Source organism: Odocoileus virginianus, chromosome 24 (genome assembly GCF_023699985.2).
Source record: "Odocoileus virginianus isolate 20LAN1187 ecotype Illinois chromosome 24, Ovbor_1.2, whole genome shotgun sequence".
NCBI classification, from domain to species: domain Eukaryota; kingdom Metazoa; phylum Chordata; class Mammalia; order Artiodactyla; family Cervidae; genus Odocoileus; species Odocoileus virginianus.
This window is the reverse complement of record NC_069697.1, coordinates 28,489,881-28,511,655: the sequence shown is the minus strand read 5'-3', so window position 1 is coordinate 28,511,655 and position 21,775 is coordinate 28,489,881. Positions and strand designations below refer to the sequence as shown.

Below are 21,775 nucleotides of genomic sequence, written 5' to 3'. Positions count from 1 at the left end.
ACAGATGTATTGTGCTATCGATACAAGATTTGGCATAGGCAAAAACAGATTCTCCATCTCCTATCTATTACCTAAAGGTAGGAGTCCTATATTCAGAACTCGGAAAAAAGCTAGCATCCAAATCCCTGTAGTTCAAAACCCCAAGCTAAGCCCTCCAACCCTTAGAAGGCCTTGTACTCAATTCTGTTCTGGGAGAGCTCTTGACAACATATGGGAGGGAGTGTCGGGTGGACCAGTTCATTCTCAAACCTCCTGCCTGGCCTAGCCTAACCGTTCAGACCTCCTCAGAGGCAGCTCTCAATGCACCTGCTTTGAGGGAAGGGTCAGGCAGGAAGCGGGTATGGGCCGAGCTGTCAGCTCTGGGCAGAGATAGCAGAGTTCTGGCTTGTATGTTGCCCTCTCTACCACATTCAGCTCAGAAGTCAGATCTGCTGCTAAACTAGAGCCCAGATACTCTCTCCTGTGGCTCATGGCCACAGTGACACAAACAAGGAAACACTTACCTTCAAGCCTTGATGGCAAATAGTTCTGGCCCAAGTCCCTCACTTCCAGATCTCCACTGTGGCCTTTCGGCAGCACTGCGCCCTCTATCAGTCAAGGCTCATATTTCCTCACACCTAACCCTTTCTTCCCTTGCTCAGGAACTCAGGGTCATCCTTACCCTTCCCAGTAGTCAAGGCCAGGAAACCTAATTTGAATGAAAAGCCTGCAGAGGAAAAAAGGCACTTGGATCCCATGACTCCCCAGTGACCAGCCTGATTCTCTAAACCTCCAGTTACCAGGTTTAAAAAAAAAAAAGTAGGGAATTGGACTTTGACCCTTCTACCTCCACACCCTTCAGAGCTGGAAAAGAGACTGTTCTTAGTATTATGACTGCCTGCACAGAGACACCGCTCCCTGCTCCAAGCAGCGGCAAGGGGGTATCCCTTCTACACAGTGACTCCCCAACACTCACTATCCCATATGGTACTCTGTGATTATCCCAAAGGATTAAGAGCAGCCTAGGAACAGACTTCCTGGTCTCTCCCTCAGTACCATGGTTTAACTCCACTCTTAGCACAGATCTGGAAACAAGAAGGTACAGAATAAATACCTGTCAGTTGTCTGCTCTGACCAATCTAAGTACTGGAGACAATGTGGTGACTTCCCAGAGCTTTCAGACCTTATACCTCCAGTCTGAGAAAGTCATACCCACTCACACTTATCCTGCCTGTCACTGACTACATCCCACCTGGCCCAATCCAAAGCTTTCCACTAGCTTTCTCTAGGCTCACTTCAGAAGCTCCCTTACCCAGATTATCCTGAAGTATATCCTAGGCCAAGCCATGAATGAGGAGCTATTCATGTTCTGGGAAGATAAGAGCTTAAGAGCTGGATGCTAAACATTCACCTTCCAGGTTAAATCTCCCTTTCATCTCCCCACGTCCTCCTCCATCCCCCCAAAAGCTAGAAGTTTCAAGCAACTGTCATAAGAGAGCATCCCCCCTTTCCTGGCACTGTGGACTACTGAGGGACACAGGGACTAAACCATCCTCTCCCCAAGTTGTCAGAGGTCAAAAGACCCCCACTGGCCTGCCATCCAGCTAAAGTCTCCTCCATTATCATTATCTCATGCAGGGCTGTATCTAGGCTGTAACTAGAAGTTATCTATTTGTTAGTAAACAAATAATGGACTTGGGCAAGTGCTCCTAACTTATTAGCAACCTCGGTCACCAAGCAGGACTTCTGAGGAGCCCAGGAGGAGGAAAGCATTACCTGGTTTTGAGGTTGTGTGGGTAGTGTTCAAAGCTTATGGGGTTAATAAAGCAATGTCTGATTGAAGTAGTAATGAAGCAATGTCTGATTGTGGTTTCATAAGGGCAGATGCACTGGTCCTTAACCACGATGGCTTATTTTAATAGCAAGAGAGGGGCTGAAAAGGAAAATTGCCAGGGGAGGCAGCAGGGAGTTAGCTGAATACAAAGGATAATTTCACACTGGTATTTGGGGCTCTCAAACTTATTACATGCCTAAATCCTGTGCCTTTTCCATAGCATCAAGTTGGGAAGGCCTCTGGCCTTAAAGCCTAGGAAAGTGGTAAGAGTGGGGAAGGCCTGCCTGGCTCACCCAGACCTCACCAAGAAAGGGTAGCACCATCCCTTTCTTTGCCTGAGTAGCAGCAGGAGAGGAAAAGAGTAGTGGTGGGAATTGGGTGGAAGGACAAGGTTTGTCTTTTTCCTCAAACATTATCTCTGGATGAGGTCTGGCCTCCTGACGATGGGGAACCGGACACTAAAGCAGAGGCGATGCAGGGCCATGAGCTGTAAGGAGGATCAAGTTCATTATACCACTCAAACCTTTACCCTTCACCAGACTCAGTGCCAAAGTCCAAAACCAGATGGGTGAGCAGATGCCAACCTATGGATGAGAGGATCCTGTTCCAACTACAAACACTTGAGGCACAGTGGGGGCTGTGTGAGGGACAGTGGGGGCTGTGTGAGGCATTAGGGCCCTCTGTTGGAGTCCCTAACGTCTACTAGAAGATGATCAACATGGCTAAGTTCAGGGTTAAACCCTTTACAACTTGAGGGGCAAAATCATGAAGCCCTCAAACTCTGGGCCGCAATTCATTTCAGCTCCCCTTTGGGGTATGATGGGAAACAATAAGCAGTGTGGAGATGAACCTCCATCACTTCACTCTCCCCAATCCAGAGAACCCTTTATCCCTCTGCTGAAACAAAGAGCAGTCTGGAGAGTGGGACCAGAAGCAGAACAACCCTCACCAATAAACTCTGTGCCACAGCTGCTGCACATCAAGGATGAAGGTCTGCTCCAAAGCTGCATAAAACAAGTTTAATTTCCAACCAGGGTCACAGTCATCACGTATCCCACATTTTGAGCAAGGAGAGAGAAGGTGAGTTATTAAACATATACAGTCTACATTCCAGAGGAGAAAAAAAGAAGAGAAAAACCAGTTCAGAACTGCAGTTACCACTATAACACCACAAACTTTTAGGGGGGGACAGGGGAAATTCCCAGGGAGAAGAAAGGCTGGAACAAAGGAAAGCAAAAAATTAAACCTACCAGAGGAAAGTAGGGGAGGGAGTGGGTAGAAGCGGAATGAAACACCCAATCCCAAAAGCATTTTTTGGGTGAGTGGGAATGTAGAAAGGACCGCCCCTGCCGAGGGCCTAGCAGCCAGGGATACTAACAAGATCATTTACTGCCCCCTGCTGGACAGATCCTTGAGCAGCACCCAGGCAACCTCCAAGGCTGTTTCCTAACACCCTCAGCCCCACCAGTCCCTGAAGGCCCCCAAACCAAGGTGGGGGGTAGGTCTAAAATGAGAAAAACCCATTTAGGACTGACATCTAAGTAGGCAGGGTCAGAGAGGGAGTGAGACGGGAGAGGAGGCAAAGTCCTCACCAACCACAACGATACAGAGTGAGCAATTCTAAGGAAATTTTCACAGGAAAAGGGAGACAAACAGGCATCAGCAGTGAAGCAGGTGAGAAGGCAAAGGAAGAGTTCAGGGAGGCAGAGACGACAGGAGCAGGAACAAAAAAAATCTGACAAAACACAGACAAAGGCAAAGCAGAAGTATGAGGGAAGCATCTGTGGGGTCAGCGGAGTGAATTCATGTTAAAAGTGAATCAGAAGCTCCAGCAACCCCGCCCCCCACCCTGCCACCAACCACACAGACGCACGCATACACACAAAGGCCTAGAGCGCAAGAGACCTGCATACACCCACTGCATCTTGGATAATTAACACATCACTGAGGAGCTGGCACTGAGGGAGACACCCCTGGAACCTCTCTTTCACAGTTCAATCTGACGTGGGGTAGGGGGTACTGATCCGCCTGTTGTAGACAAAGGTGGCAGGAAGCCTGGCCCCATGGGGTGGGGCTTGGGACAACCCCTCTGGGAAGGGGTCCCTCAGCCATGCTATGGAGGCCCTGGGCCCTGACATTAGCAAAAAGGCTATGGGCGGCCGTCTTGGAGCTCAGGGCGCAGCCAGCACACACAGGAGCCCACAGAAAAGCCACGGCTTCACAGAAACCGCTGAAGTCAGGAACCCAGGCCAGGATCTCAGGGCCAAGTGCCTCCTATAGACAGAGACACAGTAGCAGCAGCTTCTGAACAACTACATAATAATGGAGGGAGGACTCGGAAGGCCGCTGCATCCCATCAGCACCAACAATCACTTCGGAGCCCGATTTCCTCCATTCCAATGCCCAGATCCATTTATGGGAAGTGGGTGGAGAGGGCAGGGAAAGGCTGTTGGGATGGAGTGGGGAGGGACAGCAGGATGGTCTAAGCGTCTGGAAACAGAAAATTTTCATCTTTCAGCACACCCTGGACTAGATAAAAATGGAGAAGAGGCGGCTTGATGCTGAGGTCTGTTGTGCCACCCCCACTCCCTTGCTCCTCAGTAAACCAGCCAGCCGGCTCTGGTAAGGCCAGCAGAACTACCAGGGTGAGGAAACTTCTGACAAAGGACGGGTGAACCACCCAGGCCCAAGATCAGAAGATGGAAGGGGTAGGAAGGCAGGAATAGGGAAACTGATCTGTGTTTCACATTCTCCTAATAACAAAAGAGGAGGAAGACGGAAAACCTGAGCCCCTCTCCCCAGTGCCCTGGGTCCCAAATACAACCCATGGACTTGCTATCCCTACCTCCCTGCTCCAGCTCCGAGGAACAGATCTAAGGATGAGGGGGAGGATCAGCTGAACACTCTGAGCTGATAAAGAGTGAGTGGGTTCCTCTCTCCTTCCACAAAAAGGCAGGGCAGAATGGCATCTCCTTGGGAACAGTCATCTAGAGACAAATGCCACCCCCCTGACCTGAGTGGGGTGGAGAGAGGGATAGAGGAAGATGGTGGCAGAGAAGCCATCATCTGCCCTGTCATCCAGGAAAACCTACCTGCAGTGGAGAGGCACCTGCACGGGAGTGGGGCAGCCTCCCCTCCACCTCCTTCCCTTTATCTCACCAGCATGGGAGGAGCAGCTGGTAGACGAGAGTGGGCAGTGTCCTGGCTCCCAGCCCTGAGCTGCACCCACCTCCTCTACCCGCTCCTTGGCCCCCATATATATCTCTCTATACAGGTATATACACGCGCACACATGCACGCACACATAGAGAGGCCCGTGCAATTTCCATGTAGAACAGTGGGAGAGCGGGAAAGGAACGGAAGACGGGGAAGGGGAGAGGGGCCTGTGGGGAGAGGGAAGGGGCTCAGATGCCAAGAGCACAGCAACTAGGGCCAAACGAAGCAAACCGGAGGGAACACCCCATCCCACCTCCCAAGCCCCAGGGCTTGAGGGGGGCCCACCCCATGAAACCATAACAACCTTGTTTTTTGTTTTAAATCCAGTAAATTGGAATGATTCATCATCAGGACAGCAACTGGGGACTGGTCATGGAGCGGGGAAGGGAGGACAGGGGAAGCAAGGCTGTTGCTGGGCATGCGGACATGATACCCAGGGCTCTGGCCGCACTGGCAACAGGAAGGAAAAGGGGAGGGCTGGGTCAGGGAGACGGTAGGGGTGGATGGGGTGGTCGGATAGGGCTGTCTGGCTCTCACTTCTTGTTTTTGAGCTGATTGGCCAGCCAGTCCAGGCCTTCGTACAGCCCGTCCCCACTGGTGGCACAGGTGGCCTGAATGTACCAGTTGCGGTGGCGCAGGGAATGCAGACCCAACTTGTCTGTGATCTCAGCAGCATTCATGGCATTAGGCAAATCCTGGAGCACAAGGGAGACACAAAAAGGAGCCTCAGATCTTGCAGAAGCTTCTAGAGAACCCACCTAGCAAAGGCAGGTATACCAGCACCCTCTCCTCCTTCTTCAGTGGAGGAACCCAGAGCAAGATCCTAAAGAGCCACTTTGGATTTAATCATCCTAGAACTCCAGATCCAAGGCACTAAAGGTCACTCCACTGAGGAGCTGGAAACCAAATATGGGGTTGGTAGGGAAGTGGAGAAGTGATTGAGATGGGCCGACAGTCAGGTCTGTTTGACTGTAAGAAAGAGGGCTGCTCCACTAAAGCAGACAACAGGTGAGGTAACAAAGGGTCTGGAGGTAAAGGATCTACCATACCAGTCCCTCTGGACAGAAACACTGCTAAGTAAAGCTGGGATGGGGAAGGAACAAGAAGAGCAGCATAAAGAAGCCAGCTAATCATATTTCTTACTTTCCAAATTGAGAGCCTAGTCATAGGGTTTACCACACAATGGGCTCCAAGATCCCTTAACTTCCATGGCCAGGCTGCCCTCTCTCAAACGCAGAGGCAGGGAGATGTCACACCTGTTTGTTTGCAAAGACAAGGAGCACAGCATCCCGGAGCTCATCCTCTGCCAGCATCCTCATCAGCTCCTCCCGGGCCTCATTTACTCGCTCTCGATCATTGCTGTCGACCACAAATATCAACCCTGGGGAGGCAGAGCATGGGCTGCACAGAGACGACAGATCAACTCCCCTCCCCCACCGAAAAGAGAAAACACCCTCCTTATACCCTTCAAGTATCTGGTCCCTCTTCTCCTGCCTCCCACCCCTAGGAGCTGCGGCAGGGCAAGAGCTGGTGCCTGATAACCGAGAACAATAGCCACCCTCTGCTCACACCCAACCAACCCGCGCCGGTCCGGGGGCAATTCACACGCCCTACCTTGGGTGTTCTGGAAGTAGTGTCTCCAGAGAGGCCGAATCTTGTCCTGGCCACCCACATCCCAAACTGTGAAGCTGATGTTCTTGTACTCCACTGTCTCCACATTGAACCCTTTGGGGAAAAAAGACAGTGGTCACTTGGCCAGAAATACCAGGCCTGCAAACGATGCCCCATTGGGTTATTTCTGTTTCCCCAGGCCTAGCAAAGAAAAGAAAGTAAGGCTTCCTCAGACAGACCTGGCGTTCCCTGACTTAGCAGCATTAAGGCCAAAAAGAAAACCTAAGAGAAGCAGCAGAAGAGGACGAAGAGGGCCAGTCAGGAGGTTCCCAACTGCCCCGGTGAGACAACCTTCCCCACTCACTCTCAGTTTTTGAATCTCTCTCCTGCAAAAGAAATGACTCAGCCCCACTCCTGTCCCTGGGCCACCAAGTCGGCCTCAGCTGAGAAGTGGGGCCTGTGAGGCAGAATGGAGAACAAGAAGGGAGTGACAGTCCCGGAGCCCCAAAAGCAGAACCAGCTGATGATGGTGATCTAGAGCTGCTTCCACGAGGCAAATGCTCTCCCTCCCAGAGGCAGGTCTTAACTGGGATCAGGGCCACCGAGGATCTAAACTGAAGCGATTCCAGGCCTCTGGCAGGAACATCAAAGCTCTTCACCTGCTTTTCAAACAACAGAGAACAAACCAGCTCAGTGCCTGAGGGCCACTGGTGGGTGCCAGGTTGCGGAAGTTCCCGCATCAGAGAGGGCCAGGGTAGGTGTGCAAACAGCAGGCCCAGCACCTGCTAGGAAGCTAAATAACCACTCTTCCCTGAACCCCACAGACTATAAGGACTTGCCTGGTGGCCAGGTGGGAGATCCAGGAATAGGCCCCCTATCTGGCTCAGTGGTGGGCATGAGAGCCTCCACCTGAGCTTTGCCCTTACCAATGGTGGGGATGGTGGTAACGATCTCGCCCAGTTTCAGCTTGTACAGGATGGTGGTCTTTCCTGCAGCATCCAGGCCCACCATCAGGATGCGCATCTCCTTCTTCCCAATCAGGCTCTTGAGAAGGTTTCCAAAGATGTTACCCATGATCACAGCAGTCACTTTCTGAGGACAGGAGGGTGCAGTGGGGGCAGTGGCAGTCTGGTTCAGGCCTGGACCCTGGTATGGAGGACTTGATCCTAGGCAAAGAAATGCAAACTCACTACCACCATCTGCTTGTCAGGATTTCATGCTAATGGGACTGGCCAAAGACATGGCTGGAGTTCCTTTCTGACAAACTGAGAGCCTGAGCGTACCATGAAGATCAAGGCCCACTGAGATCATGCGCCTCTGGGAGCAGAGACAGAGCAGGAACACTCAGGGCCCCTGCTTCTGCCAGCAGTCTACCCAGGTAACTCTGGATGGGTTATTTCACCTGTTCTTATCTGCCTGTAAACGGAGGAGGCTGAACTAGATGATTGCTAAAGTCCCTTCAGTCCTGACATTCTCTACTATATCCCAAAGCATAGGGAGATCATTAATGCCCCTCCTTCCCCCAACCTTGCCCTGAGACTTCTGGAAAGGGTGGGAGAGGAGGGAGTGGAATAAGGAGTGGCTCTTTGTGACTCCTGACAAGGTTCAGGCTTGTCTAGTTCCCAAGGTTTATGCTCTCAGCCCTAATCAAGAGATTCTGCTTCTTCCCTTCCTGTGTTTCTACACTTTCCTTCTACACACCAAAATTAACCAGAAAGAATTAAGAAACAGCACTCCTAAGAAAAGCTGATCCTTTCCACTCTGTGAACTACCAGCTGCTAAAGCCATACTCTGTGCATACAACAGTGAGCTAAGAGCTGGGAGGTGGGGTGTGGAGAGGCTCCCTCTCATTCCTCAGCCAGGCAGGTCCTGGGCTCCCGTGGTCCCTCCCAGGACAGCTGCTCCACATGGTCACCTGCAATGAGGCAGTCAGCTCATTCTCTGCTTCGGCTCCAACCCTCTTCAGTCTATTCTCCACAGAGCAGCCAGACTGATTTTAAAACCAAAACCAGGTCATGTTGCTCCTCTGTTCAAAACCCTCTCTGAGCTCTGTATCTCCTTTTCTGTAAAACCCAAAGCCATACGTGGCCTACAAAGCCTGGCGCAGTCTGCACCCCGCTTCTCTCATCAGCTCTCCTACTACTCTCCCCTGTGCGTACTCCACTTCAGGTCCCCAACGCTCTCCTGTCTCAAAGCATTTGTCCCTGTCTTCAATCTGCCTGGGAGGCTCATCTCCCAGACAGCCTTCATGGAGCCCTCCCTCGCTTCCTTCAGGCGTCTGTTCGACCGTCCCTTTATCAAAGAGGCCTTCCACAACCACCTATATCGCACACACACACACACACACACACACACACACACACACACACACACACACTTCTCTAACCCATTATTCCACTTTTTCCTCATGAATTTATCACCATCTGACACGTTCTGTATTTGTTTCCTTCTGGACTGTTTTTTCCTCCTACTATAATGTCAGCTCCTTATCTATTTTGTTTCCTGCTGTGTTCCTGGTGCCTTGACTAGTGCCTGGCACACAGCAGCTGGATAACTGAATTAGCTCACAAGGTCTCTACTGACCTTGCTAGCACCTCATTGAGGTTAAACCGCTTCCGCCTGATACATCATTCGCGGAAATGAAGGGAGCAGTTAGAACACTACAAAAGTACAAAATGCCTATCTGCCCACTTTGCCCACTGCCCCAGACTGACAGAATCATAGAGTCATTCATTTTTTCTCTTCTCTCCCATCTGGATGGCTCAGGACAGCCACAGAAATGAATCTTTGAAACAACAATGAAACAGGGGTTCAGAATCACCCATGCCAGCCAGTTCTCTGTGCCTGCGGGAGCCAATGCGTCAGTAGCAGCTTATTCAGCAATCACCATATGCCAGCTGCTGGCGTTCTCCACAGTCTGGGAACCAGAGGTACACCACAAACCCAGCAGGCAAAGGAACAGGTCAAGACAGAGTGCACCCAAACCCAAGAATGTGAAAGGTGGATAGGGAGGAATCCTATTTTCAAGATAAAGCACAAGGGTTTGGTGGGAGTTTAGTTGTTTTTTTCAAAAACTATTTTAGGTTTGTTTATTTGTTTCCTACTCTCCTCAGTTTGCAGTGAATTCCTGACTAGTAAAAAGGAGCCAGATCAACGGCCCCTGGAGACCAAAGTACTAGTTTGTCCAAAAAACAGAAACAATGAGTGCTTATGGAGTGTTTCATCTTCAAAGGCCTCCGCAGACATTCACTAATAAGCCAGGCGTGGTGCTCTGGGTAGGTTCCACAGATGAGCCCAGCCCCTGACCCAGAGGGCTCACACCCCAGGGGGAGGGCCTGGCTCAACTTTAGGGCGCAACTTCAGCCAAGTCGCCCACTAGCCATCCACCCGGCCCCTCCTGCCTCAACCACCCAGGCAGACAGATTCCTGAGGATTCCTGAGGCAGGAGGGGAAACTTACCCAGCTAGTAAGATCAGATCCTACCAACTCTGGTAATCCGTGGTAGTCAGACTTCTGGTTCTGATGCCTTCACTTCCAGAAATTTACACCTTCCCCAAGTCCTCCTAGTTTTTATCTTGTTTCCCGCTCACGTGTCCTTTCCTTTAGCTCCAGATGACACTTTGCTTTAAAGCTTAGGTAATAGGCTTTGGCCCAGATTCTGAATTGAATTTATACCACACGTTTATCTTGCCATCCTTCTGACTAGAAGTATTGCTGATTAAATGATTACCAACTGTGAGTAGAGCAGTGGCTGAAAGCCACTTGCCCCAGAACATGCACACACTGTCCTTTGGTTTGCTTCTTTGCTAAGCTATCACACTGAAGTCTTGGTTCAAAAGCAGATCCCAGTGTTACACTGATTTCTATTTCCTGGCAAGCTACATAAAGGCCCCTAAATTATCTGAACCATTCAAGTGGCCCTACGTTGTAGAGTTTTTCCTTCTAAATCTGTGCATTTACTGTCTGCCCAATTTAACCATGTGCTCACCATGTGCAAAGACTATGCCTTCTATTTATTATGGATCTTTCCTTGCTCCCAGTGCCAAGCCCCGCTGTAGGAGTTCAAGCAAGCACATTGGCTGATTTAAGCCTCATCTAAGGCTTATATCATTTCTTCTGTCCTAGCAGTACTTGGTATCTCCATGTGGTGCACAGATGGCTGCTCAGCTTTCCTGTCAATTCCTGGCCATTTTCCACATACACTGACCTTAAGACTGGTTTGGGAAAGCCATGAAAGGACAAGAAGACTAAAAGTGGTAAAATTTTCTCTTGGCATTTAAAACTCAATGGGGCTGGCAGATAACTAATGAAATATTCAAGTAGTTATCATGTGTCCCCCATGGCGCCCCAGGGCCTTGAAATTAATGAACATGATGACTCTTCTTTAATATAATCAGGAGCTTGACTCAGATGAACAGTCCAAAGCAAATGTTGGCTTTCTTATCTTGGCTTTCCTTGTTCCTGTCTGTTTCCAGATGGCATGCTGCCCCGACCACCAGGATGGTGGCAACTTTCAGCTCTGTGCCATGAACATACACCTACGGCTATATAGTCAGCTCTCACTTTCACCACACTGAATCGCTAGAAGCAGCTCTGGGAAGCAAATGGCAAACAAACCAACCTCGGATTGTCTACATAATGTATAGCCTATAGTCATTCTCTTTTGCCACAGATGGCACTCCTGTGTCAATAGGGCAAAATACCAGGGTTCCATGGGCTGGGAGAAACAGGAAGCAGGTAAGACTGAAGGTGAGTGGCTCAAGATAAAAAATGGAATACAGCAATATCTCTATTAACAAAAAAGATGTTAATATCTCTATTAACAAAAAGGATGTCTCAACATTCTATTGTACAGTTACAAACTTTGTTATCAGTGGTAAAAGTAGCAACAGGAACTCTAAAAATGTGTTTGAGTATAACCTGTGTTGGACGGTGCAGTTCAATCAGGCACACTGACTGATGTAAGCCTCACTGATGATCACTTAGGGCCCCTAGTCCCTCCCTCCCACTCCCACCGCCCCCCCTCCCCCCGCCGCAGGAGAGGCAGGCTTCTGCTGTCACTTTGACTCGAGGCCTGTCTGCCTACACTCCAGGTGATTCTAAGAGCCACAGCTCAGCCTGCCACACACACTCCCCATTCTTCGTCATAGGCATGTGTCCTGAGACACCCCTGAGGGGACTCCTGATCCAGCACCTCCTTTGCAGGCTGCATGGGCTCAGGGAAAAGAAGACCAGAGTCTCCCAACCCTCTGCTGCTAGGCAGAGTGCACAAAAAGCAGCTATATTCCCAGACGATTTTCAAATTGAGACATCACTAATAAAGATGCTATTTTTAGCACAGCCAATGGAACAGACCAAAAAATTTAGGGAAACCAAAGTAGGGTCTGCCTGTATTTGGTTTCCTTAATGCAGCTGGTTTGTGACCTATGTAAACTTTCCAAATTTTTGTCTCAAGAGCACTGTAATCAGCACACAAGAAGTCGTAGGTTAGTATCTCAATGGCTTCTATTAAACTCAAAGATTTCCCAAAGCCAAGAAACAGCTTCTGATGTCAGTTTCCATTCATTCATTTAACGTTTATTAAGTATAATGAACTAGGAATACAGAGGAAGACAGTTTGTGCCTTCATGAAACTCAATGGGAGAGAAAGACTAGGAAACAGAGGATTATAGTGTGAGGCTAAGAGTGGGATAAGCACATAGTATTATGGGGACAGAAAGCTAGAGCAGTTAATCAAGACTGGAGGATGAAGGCCAATTCCAAGACATGACTCTCTGGTCACACCTGAGCTGACTCCTAAAGGAAGAATATGAATCAGTCAGACACTAAAGAATAGGGAAGGTGGAAGAGGGAAGAGTGTATGCACAGGCATAAAGATGAGTTAGAACAGTGATTAGCCAAAGCCAGGTGCAACCAGGAGGTCATCTACGTGGATGCAGCATCGTGAGTAAAAAAGAAGGGATGAGGCTGGAGGGAAGCAGAGGCTGGATCACGAAGGGCCCTAAAGGTAACACTGAGTAACATGATCAGATATGTGCTTTAGAAAGGTCGTTCTGACAGCAGTTTAGGGAATAAGTTAAAAGGGGGAAAGACGGAGGGAAAGAGACCACTTGTGAGGTCCAGTAATACAGATAAGAAGTCCAAAGTTCTTAGAGGGGTGGGATGGGGAGGGAGAGAAGAAGGAGGTTCAAGACAAAGAGGACATATGTATACCTATGGCTGATTCATGTTGATGTTTGACAGAAAACAAACAAAAAAAAAATTGTGTACAGCAATTATCCTTCAATGAAAAAATAAATTTTAAATTTTAAATAAATAAAATTTAAAAAGAGAAAAAAAGAAAGAAATCAAAAGCTCTGAAACAGAGGTGGCAATAGAGAGGACAGGACAGATTTGAAACACCAAAACAGTAGACTCCATAGGGTTTGATAGCTGATTATAGTGGGCAGAGGAGAGTCAAAGCTGACTCCCAGGTTTCTGGCCTGTGTGAGTCAGTAGCACTTCTTTAGACTGGAAACACTACAGAAACAGATCTGGCAGCAAAGATGTTTGTTTTCAGATTAATTTTGAAGTGTTAAGGTCTGATGATTGGGAGAAAAGTCTGGTCAAGGTATTCAGAATTATCTGCATAGATAGTAAATGAAGCCCCAAGAGGAACCAGGAAGATTCAGAGTGGCAGCAGTTACTGGTTGCCTGCCCCAACAGCCATCTTCCCTTCTTTCTTCTAACAGAACCCTTAATTTGTTCAGACGTTGGCAGGCAGTGGTTATGAGCTACCCCTCCCCAACCCTAGGGTATAAAAGCTGATCAGCAAAGGCTGTGGGCATTTCATTTCTCTCACCATGATTTGAGTCACAAAGGGTCAAGCATTAATTCTGGGCAATAAGATGTAAGAAAAGTCTACTGGGAATATCTGGGAAAGATTTCCTCAATCTTAAAAAAGAACATATATCAATGTTCTCTTCTCTAGCCTTTGGATGTTAATGTAGAAGGGCAAGATGCTAGCATAATCTTGAGTATATGATGGGACAGACACAGGAACACTAGGATATCAGAGCAGAAAAACTTGGATCCTACTAGTGTTTAGTTGGTAGATCAAAAACAATTGTAAGAAGAAATGTTCTACCCCTGAACTACTTCTACATGTGGTAGACTATGTGTGTGTGTGCTCAGTTGCTTCAGCTGTGTCTGACTGCAACCCCACGGCCCATAGCCCACCAGGCTCCTCTGTCCAAAGATTCTCCAGGCAAGAATACTGGAGTGGGTTGCCATGCCCTCCTTCAGGGTATCCTCCTGACCCAGGAATCGAACCTGAGTCTCCTGGACTGCAGGTGTATTCTTTACCCACTGTGTCACCTGGGAAGCCTTGTGGTAAAATATGAATAAAATTTACCATTTTAACCATTTTTAAGTGTACAGTTCAGTGGCATTAAATACAGTTATACTGTTGTGCAACCATCACTACCATGCATCTCCAGAACTTTTTCATCTTCCCAAACTGAAACTCTACTTATTAAACAATAATGCCCCTCCCCTACCCCTGGAAACAACCACTACACTGTTTCTGAATCTGACTATTCTAGGTACCACGTTAACATAGAATCAAACAATATTTGTTCTTTTGTGTCTGGCTTATTTCACCTAGATTTTCTGCTAGATGTTTAATAAATCCTCTGATTATTTGAGCCACGGTGTGTTTTCTCTTTTCTTTTTTTTTTTATTTTGGCTGCGCTGAGTCTTCGTTGCGCATAAGCTTTCACTAGCTGTGATGCTCAGGCTCTAGAGGGTGGGCTCACTAGTTGCAGCACACAGGCTTAGTTGCCCTGAGGCATGTGGGATCATCCAGGGACCAGGGATAGAACCCAAGTGCTTTGCATTGGAAGGTGGATTCTTAACCAGTGGATCACCAGGGAAGTCCTTCACAGGTGTGTTTTCTATCTTTTGCAACTGATACATCCTAATCTATATATCTAGAGAGTGTATGCTCAGACAGGAGAAAAGCCCAAAGATAAAAACCTGGGGCACATCAACATTTAAAGCCAAAAAAGGCCAGCAAAGAGAGTAGGAAGCAACCAAAGGGTAAAAAGGAAATCAAAAGAATAAGGCATCAGAGATACCAATGAGGAAAAAAAAAAAAAAAAAGGGTCAAAGGCTATGAAAAAGTCAAATTAAGATAAGGCCTGAAAGATACCTACTGAACTTAGCTACTAGGCAATCAATGAATGGCCTTGTTATAAATTAGAACATGTGACTAAAATTAGCCTCTAGTTAACTAACAGCATTTAGGTTTGAGTCAGAATCGTTAAACACCAGTTTCCCTTCTAGTCCGAGAGGAAGACTCCAGTTCAGGATAACTTGAAGGAAGCCACAAAGTCAAGCGAAGGATTCTAAATTGCCCTGATAGACCCAAACACCAGGAAAGGGTATGGCTTTTCCCAAAGACAAACCTCAGCAAGTGAGTCAGAACAGAACCTCAAGTCTGTTTCAGAATGCATGACCTAGCTAGATAAGACAGTGACCAAATAAAAACTAGACTCATTTATTCCCCTGGAACATTCCGTGGCACTGCCCTCTAATCAAAGCTTTCAGTGTGCCCTATTCTTAGAATTTGACCAGCTTAAAACTGTACCATATCCTGATATTTGATGGCTGCTCCAATGCCCACATCTCTAGCCTTGGATATCCAGTACACTGTACCTTCCTAATTACAAAATCACTGAAATCCCATGAGTAATCAGCCTAAAGCCCTAGTAAACCTTTGCCCCAATCTGGTCCCACTATGCAGGTTAAGATGGAGCTGCCAGTGAAAAGATGAAACACGAGGCCATGATTTGGACAAGGCTACCCCTAACAGAGCAGCCTAAGGATACAGAAGACAAGGAATGTCCTACCTTGAGGGATAAGAGCCTTCTGTGATCCCTCAGCACCTCAAACACACTTCTACTCTAGGACTTACCACAGAATGTTTTATTTACCTTGGTGTGTTTTGCTTTCCAGAGCTGGAACTTCCCAAATAATGTGCCTTTAATGTAATACAGGTCAGCTGAAGATACTGATCCCATCAATACTGGATAGCTAGGGCTTAGAGTGGCTAGAGCCCATGGGCCTGTCATCTCGGGTTGCAAGCAGCTATGCCTGTTTCACTATTACCATTTTCTCAGAACACCATGGTGGGAAAACAACACTAGACTCTCAGTCCCTTGACAGCTGGGACTGTGCCTCATTTATGTTTCATGCTATCCCAGCATTCAGCTCCATGACTGATCTGTAGCTAGTGACTGATATACTTGTTGCTGAACTCAGTTCTACTGATGGTGGCAAACGCTTGTGAGGTTGAGGAAGGCAGTGTTTTACATGTGATCTCCAATCCTTTTCCTGTAACTGACAAACTAGAAAAGTGGCTTCCATGTTCTCAGAGCCCTAAGGTTCCTTGGATGGGATTCAGAGCCTGCCTGGGAGAAAGGGAAAGGGAGAGGTTCTGATTATGGTCCGCCACTCTCCACCACTACCACAGCAGCACTGCTTTTATCCATTTTATCTGAGACTTCAAATAACATTTTATATAAGGTAGGGTTAGATTCCTTTTTTTCAAAAAGGGGAGGATGAAGAATTAAACCACTCCAACAGAAAGCTTATGTTCTTCTGCATCCTAAATCATGGTGAAATTTAAACATTCATGCTTGACACACTTGTGTTTAAGCTCATAAAGGACAAGCTATGGGAATTCCCTGGCAGTCCAGTGGTTAGGACACTGCAATTTCAATGCCAAGGGCCTGGGCTCAATCCCTGGTTGTCAAGGAACTAAAATCTGCCACGCCCAGTCATTTCAACTGTCTTCAGGAATATGGTGATAACCGTGGATCCCTGATATCTTGAGCCATTTCTTTTTCTGGTCCATCTGATGAAGCAGGTCCTTTACAGATGTCCATGACAAATCTCGAACACCTTTATAGAATCCCTACCTCAGTCAATTCTTTCCCAGACTATAAGACAAAGCCTTCAAACATTTGTAGAACTCTTTCCAAATGCTCCCCATGTCCTTTCATTATCCAAAAGCTTTATTAGCACTCCACCTATATTTGCAACAGATGTTGGAAAAGGCATAGCAGACAGATTTATAGACATTGCAACTCCGGACCTTAATACAGTACATTCTGAAACAGAGGCAGACATTTAAAGGAGATATGACTAAGTGAAGAGTGGCCCAGGAAATGGAGGATGCTGAAATACCAAGATCTAAAATAATGGGACCCAGGAATCTAAACACCTGATATTGGCCAATGAGGGTGCTCTTTCATGGAAGAGTCAACCATTACCTCAGAGTCACGCTGACTTTTGTATCATGAACACTATTCCTGAGCCCCCACATCCTCACTCTACATCCCAGTTGATGGTTCAGGGCCCCTGCCTTGCTCCAGCTTCACCTCCCACTCAGGCAACAGGAGCTGCCTCTGTAAGGCTGATCCTGAAAAAAGATTTCATTGCTCATAAGCCTACGACCAGCACAGAAAGTCATGGTAACAATCATCCCTCTACATAGGCGCTTCAGGCAGCAAGTTATTCTTTTATAAACTTCTTCTTTTTTAAGGCAGCCCTGAGGGCTCATGTTATTATTAGTTATGATGGTGATTAGTAATAGCAGCTAACATTGACTTGAGGCTTACTATGTGTGCTTTGTATAACCCTAAGGACTCTGTATATGCTATCTCATTTAATTCCCATGCCAACACTATGAACAGACACTATCATTATCATCCTCTTTACAGATGAGGAAAATGAAGCTAAGAGAGACAAATAATTTCACCAAAATCATACAACTAGTAACTAGCCGAGGCATAATTTGAACCCAATTGTGTCTGATTCCAAGGTCCACACTCTAAATTATCATACTATGTAACAAAAATGGTGAAGAAAACTATGTTGTACACCTGAAATGAACACAATATTGTAAATCAACTATACTGCAATTTAAAAAATGTGAAGGACTTCCCTGGTGATCCAGTGGTTAAGACTCTGCACTTCCACTGCATGGGACACAGGTTCGATCCCAAGTCAGGGAAGTTCCACAGTAGCCACACACAAAAAATGGTAAGGAAGGTGAAATACAGTGATATGTTTTGAGTCTCAGGCCTCTTGAAATCCATTTCTAAAGGTATATGGGGGAGTAGATTCCACAATTTCCCTCAGTCATTGACTCAGTTTTAACAAACTTGGTTTTAGAGAACTTCCTTCTAACCAATAAATCCCGCCCACTGTCCTCTGAGTCCATTTCCTCTATTATGATTCCAGTGGAAGAAAGTAGCAGAGACAACACACTTTATGACTCTTTGTGCACTTAACACTTCACTTCCACTCTTTCTAGCCTGCTGTCTGTCCTCCTTTACACTTGCATTCAGTTTAGTAATAGCAGCTACCATTCATTGCCACCAATTCTATGCCAGGTACCAGATACATACACTGGCTCCCTTCTCTGTAATTATCAGGAACTCAATCTGCAGACAACTCTGTAGGACCTAGGTCTAAAGGAGAGATTCCTTTGCCCAAAACAGGGAAGCAGGAGATCTAGGATTTCTGCTAAACAATGACTCTGTGTTCTAATACTTTTCTTTTGGGGGTCTTAACTTTCAATATCCATGACTGTTTTGTGCCTCGTAGGAAACATGGAGAGACCAAGACTTCTTAATTACAAAGGGTAAAGACCTTTACACCCTCACTCAGCTATCTTCAGGAAGCTCTCTATGACAGCCAAGCCATCTCTTCCTTTTTCCTTAAACTGTGGTCAGAAATCCTGAGTTCAGGACTTTCCGGGTTTGATCCCTAGTCAGGGAACTAGATCCTACAACTAAGAGTTACCATGTCCATCCTGCATTCCTCAACTAGAGATTCCCAAGGGCCACAACTGAGACCCAGTGCAGCCAAATAAATAAATTTTTTTTTTTAAAAAAAGAAAAGAAAACCTAAGTTCTATTCATTCACATTCAGTATTCATGAGAGCTTACTGTGTGCCCAGGCAGTGTGGGGGACACAAGATGAGATCCAATTCCTGCACTCAAAGTTTTGTCTCTTTGGAAAAGCAAGACGTACGCATACAAATTTTGACTACAACAGAAAAAGAATTTTTTTTGACTACCCAAGGCAATAACTCTATGCTGGGAGGCAGGAGGAATGTTAATATGTGATACAAGAGGACCCTTCCAAGCTGAATCCACGGTCAAAGATCCATTCTGTGAAAAGATGGATCGTTCTTTCTTAAAACGAGCTTTTATAGACATGGTATTCAAACCCAAGTCTAATGCACAATGACCAATTCACTGACCCATTCCAGTCATAGCATGTGGAGACACTTACCTCAACAAGCTCAAGACAGAATGGTAGCAAACACTGTCACCACCTGAATAGGGATGGGGAAGGAAGTATGCAGACCCTAGCTGCACTGACCTAAGCAATCAGACTCCTGCAGCACATCTCCTACCAAATAAAACTTTCATGCCATAGACCAGGAGTGACCCAATCCAACAGCGACGGAGACACGTTTTAAGTTACACTTCTCCCTCCCCCACGACCTCAGTATTTCTTCTCACTCCTGACCACATACCACACTCCTCCCCGCCTAGCCAGAGGGAGACCAGCGGTAATACAACCCAGAAAGAAGGGAACTCTCCCCAAAGAGGAGCTACAACTTGGCTAATCAAGTGGCCCGGTTTTAACAGGGAATTCCATCCTACCCCTCACCCCCACCTTCTTCCCTCAAACACTGGTGTAAGCAACGGGCTCCATTTTCGGTTCCGGGAATCCTGGTACTTCCTAAAGAAAGAAAGCGGATTGGAAGAGCGAAACTCAAGAGCCAGCGACCAGAAGCTCCCTCCTCCTGTGAGACCGCCCCCGCTACGCCTGGGGGAGGAAGGCACCACCTCTCTTTTCCAAGCAAGACCAGATCCCCCTCCCCCTTCTGCTGCCTCCTCTCTTCTGGTTCCCCACCTGCTGCCCTCTTCTCAACATGCGGTTCCCAGGACCCGAAAGCTCAACCTCCACCAGAATAGTGCCCCTGGGTTGTCCCACTAGCCTGTGTTCCAGGTTAATCCCTAACCCCCTACGGACCCCTGCCCCACGATAGGGGGAGGGGTGTCACCATTGCAAGGCTTCTCTCTGGTCTATTACCGAGGTGAAGGCGGAAAGCGGTAAGAAAAAGCGCTATTCCCTAGCCCTTTAATAAGAAAAGAATACAAAACAGTCATCGCCGCCCCCACGTCACCTCACCCAGGACTGCTTTCCTCCCCCTCAACCACGACCCTTCAAAAGTCCATCTCCTGCAGGCGAGGGGATCCTCACTGCAGCCCAGGTCGCCCCCTTGTGCGAGGCGGAGGACAAAACCGTGTGCGCCCCCCACCCCCACACCAGCTCAGCGTCCTTCAAATGCGGGGGCAGGCTTGTGGCTGGCCCGGCGCCCCCTCTCCGAGCTCTTGGGAGGGAAGGACCACACCGCTCCATGGCAGGCAGTGCCGGGCGGGCGAGCGAGCGAAGAGCGGGGCGAGGGGGCTCTATCCTCGCAGCCCCCACCCCGAGCCTCTCCTCTACCCGGACCCGCCTTCCCTCCTCCAAGTCCCTCACCTGTTCCTGCTCCCAGCTCCGCCGCTGCGGCCGCCGCCTCCGCCCCCACAGGCTCCGCTCTGCTCTCGTTCCACTCTCTCCGGCTCCCTCAGCCGATTTCAGCGCGGCTGCTCCCCTGGCCTCGCCCCCGGCTCCCTCCTTCCTGCCCTCCACCTAGCACCGGAAGCCGCGACGGCGACAAGAGCTGTGCGGCGCACCCCCACCCCCAGACCGGGATACTTCCCACCTCCCCGATCGCGCGAGAGCTGCTCACCGGCGAGCGGCAGATCTCGCGAGGTTCATCACCATGGCAGCGGCTGCAGCAGCAGCAGAAGCAGCCAGTATTGGAGACGAAGTCCGGGCGGGGTCCGATGTGGGGGCTGGAATCTGTGGGCGGTGGTGGCGGAAGCTAGGGAATTGGGCTGAGACAGTGGGGACAGGTGAGAAGTCACAGGGCTATGCCTGTTATTTAAGGACTGGGGCGGCGTAGTGGGCGCAGTGGAGACTGGGCTCCTTGGTCAAAGTCAGGAAGCCCGAGAATGAGTGAACATCTCTTGCTTTGGACCTTACTCCTTCAGCTCTCATTTTCATTTCTTAACCAGGGATAGGTGGAGGCCTCCGAGAGCCCTCACTGCACCAGTGTTGCTACTCACTGCTAAGACTAGGTTGCTGGAGGGGGTCTTAATCAAGAGATCTTTTCCATAGGGAAGAGGGAGAGTGATGAATTTAAGAGACTGAAGGAAACAACTGGACACTGGGCCAGTTAGGAAGTTGGAACTTGAAAGAAAAACAGTTGAGGCCTAGTATTCAGAGGTGTGGTTTGACGAAGTATACCTAGATGAGTATGAATTTTAGTATTACAAGGAAAGTGAGGGATTTTTCACCTGTTTCTCTATTCCTGCCCACTCCCACTTTCATCACACTCATTTTTGCACCTGGTCTAGACATGCAGTTACCTTGGAACAGTCACAGCTGTGATACAAGAAGGGCACTAGTAATGCTAAGCACAGAAGGTTCTTGAAATGCCCTTTCTCCTCATTTACAGCAGTACAGATTTTCCTTGGCTTATAATGGAGTTACATTCCAATAAACCCATTGTAAGTTGAAAATATCTAAAGTCGAAAGTGCATTTACTGAACATCATAGCTTAACTTAGCCTGCCTTAAACATGTTCAGAATATTTACATTAGCCTACAGTTGGGCAAAATAATCTGACAAAAAGCCTATTTTATAATTGTGTTGAATATCTTATGTAATCTATTGAATACTATACTGAAAGTGGGAAACAGAATGGTTGTAAGTGTATCAGTTGTTTACCCTTGTGATGGTATGGCTGGGAGCTGCAACTCACTGCCACTACTGGGTATCACAGGAGAAAATCATACCACATGGCCCAGGGAAAGATCAAATTCAAATCACAGTTTCTACTCAAGGCATATCACTTTTGCACCATCATAAAGTTAAAAAAAAAAAAGCATTAAGTGGAACCATTGTAAGTTTGGACCATATGTATAAGGAAACACATGTCTCTTCCCTAAAGCTTGAGCC

The 21,775-nt window shown here is 47.8% G+C and overlaps 1 protein-coding gene across 1 annotated transcript; it reads right to left on the bottom strand.

Annotated features, from left to right (window-relative positions):
- Window positions 1-2,818: 2,818 nt before the first annotated feature.
- Window positions 2,819-20,463, bottom strand: ARF3 (ARF GTPase 3). Its single transcript, XM_020886944.2, has 5 exons — window positions 20,249-20,463; window positions 7,567-7,806; window positions 6,644-6,754; window positions 6,286-6,410; window positions 2,819-5,724 (listed from the first exon to the last, which is right to left on the bottom strand). The coding sequence occupies exons 2-5, from the start codon at window positions 7,712-7,714 to the stop codon at window positions 5,563-5,565; spliced, it is 546 nt and encodes a 181-aa protein (XP_020742603.1). The 5' UTR covers window positions 7,715-7,806; window positions 20,249-20,463; the 3' UTR covers window positions 2,819-5,562.
- Window positions 20,464-21,775: the final 1,312 nt, after the last annotated feature.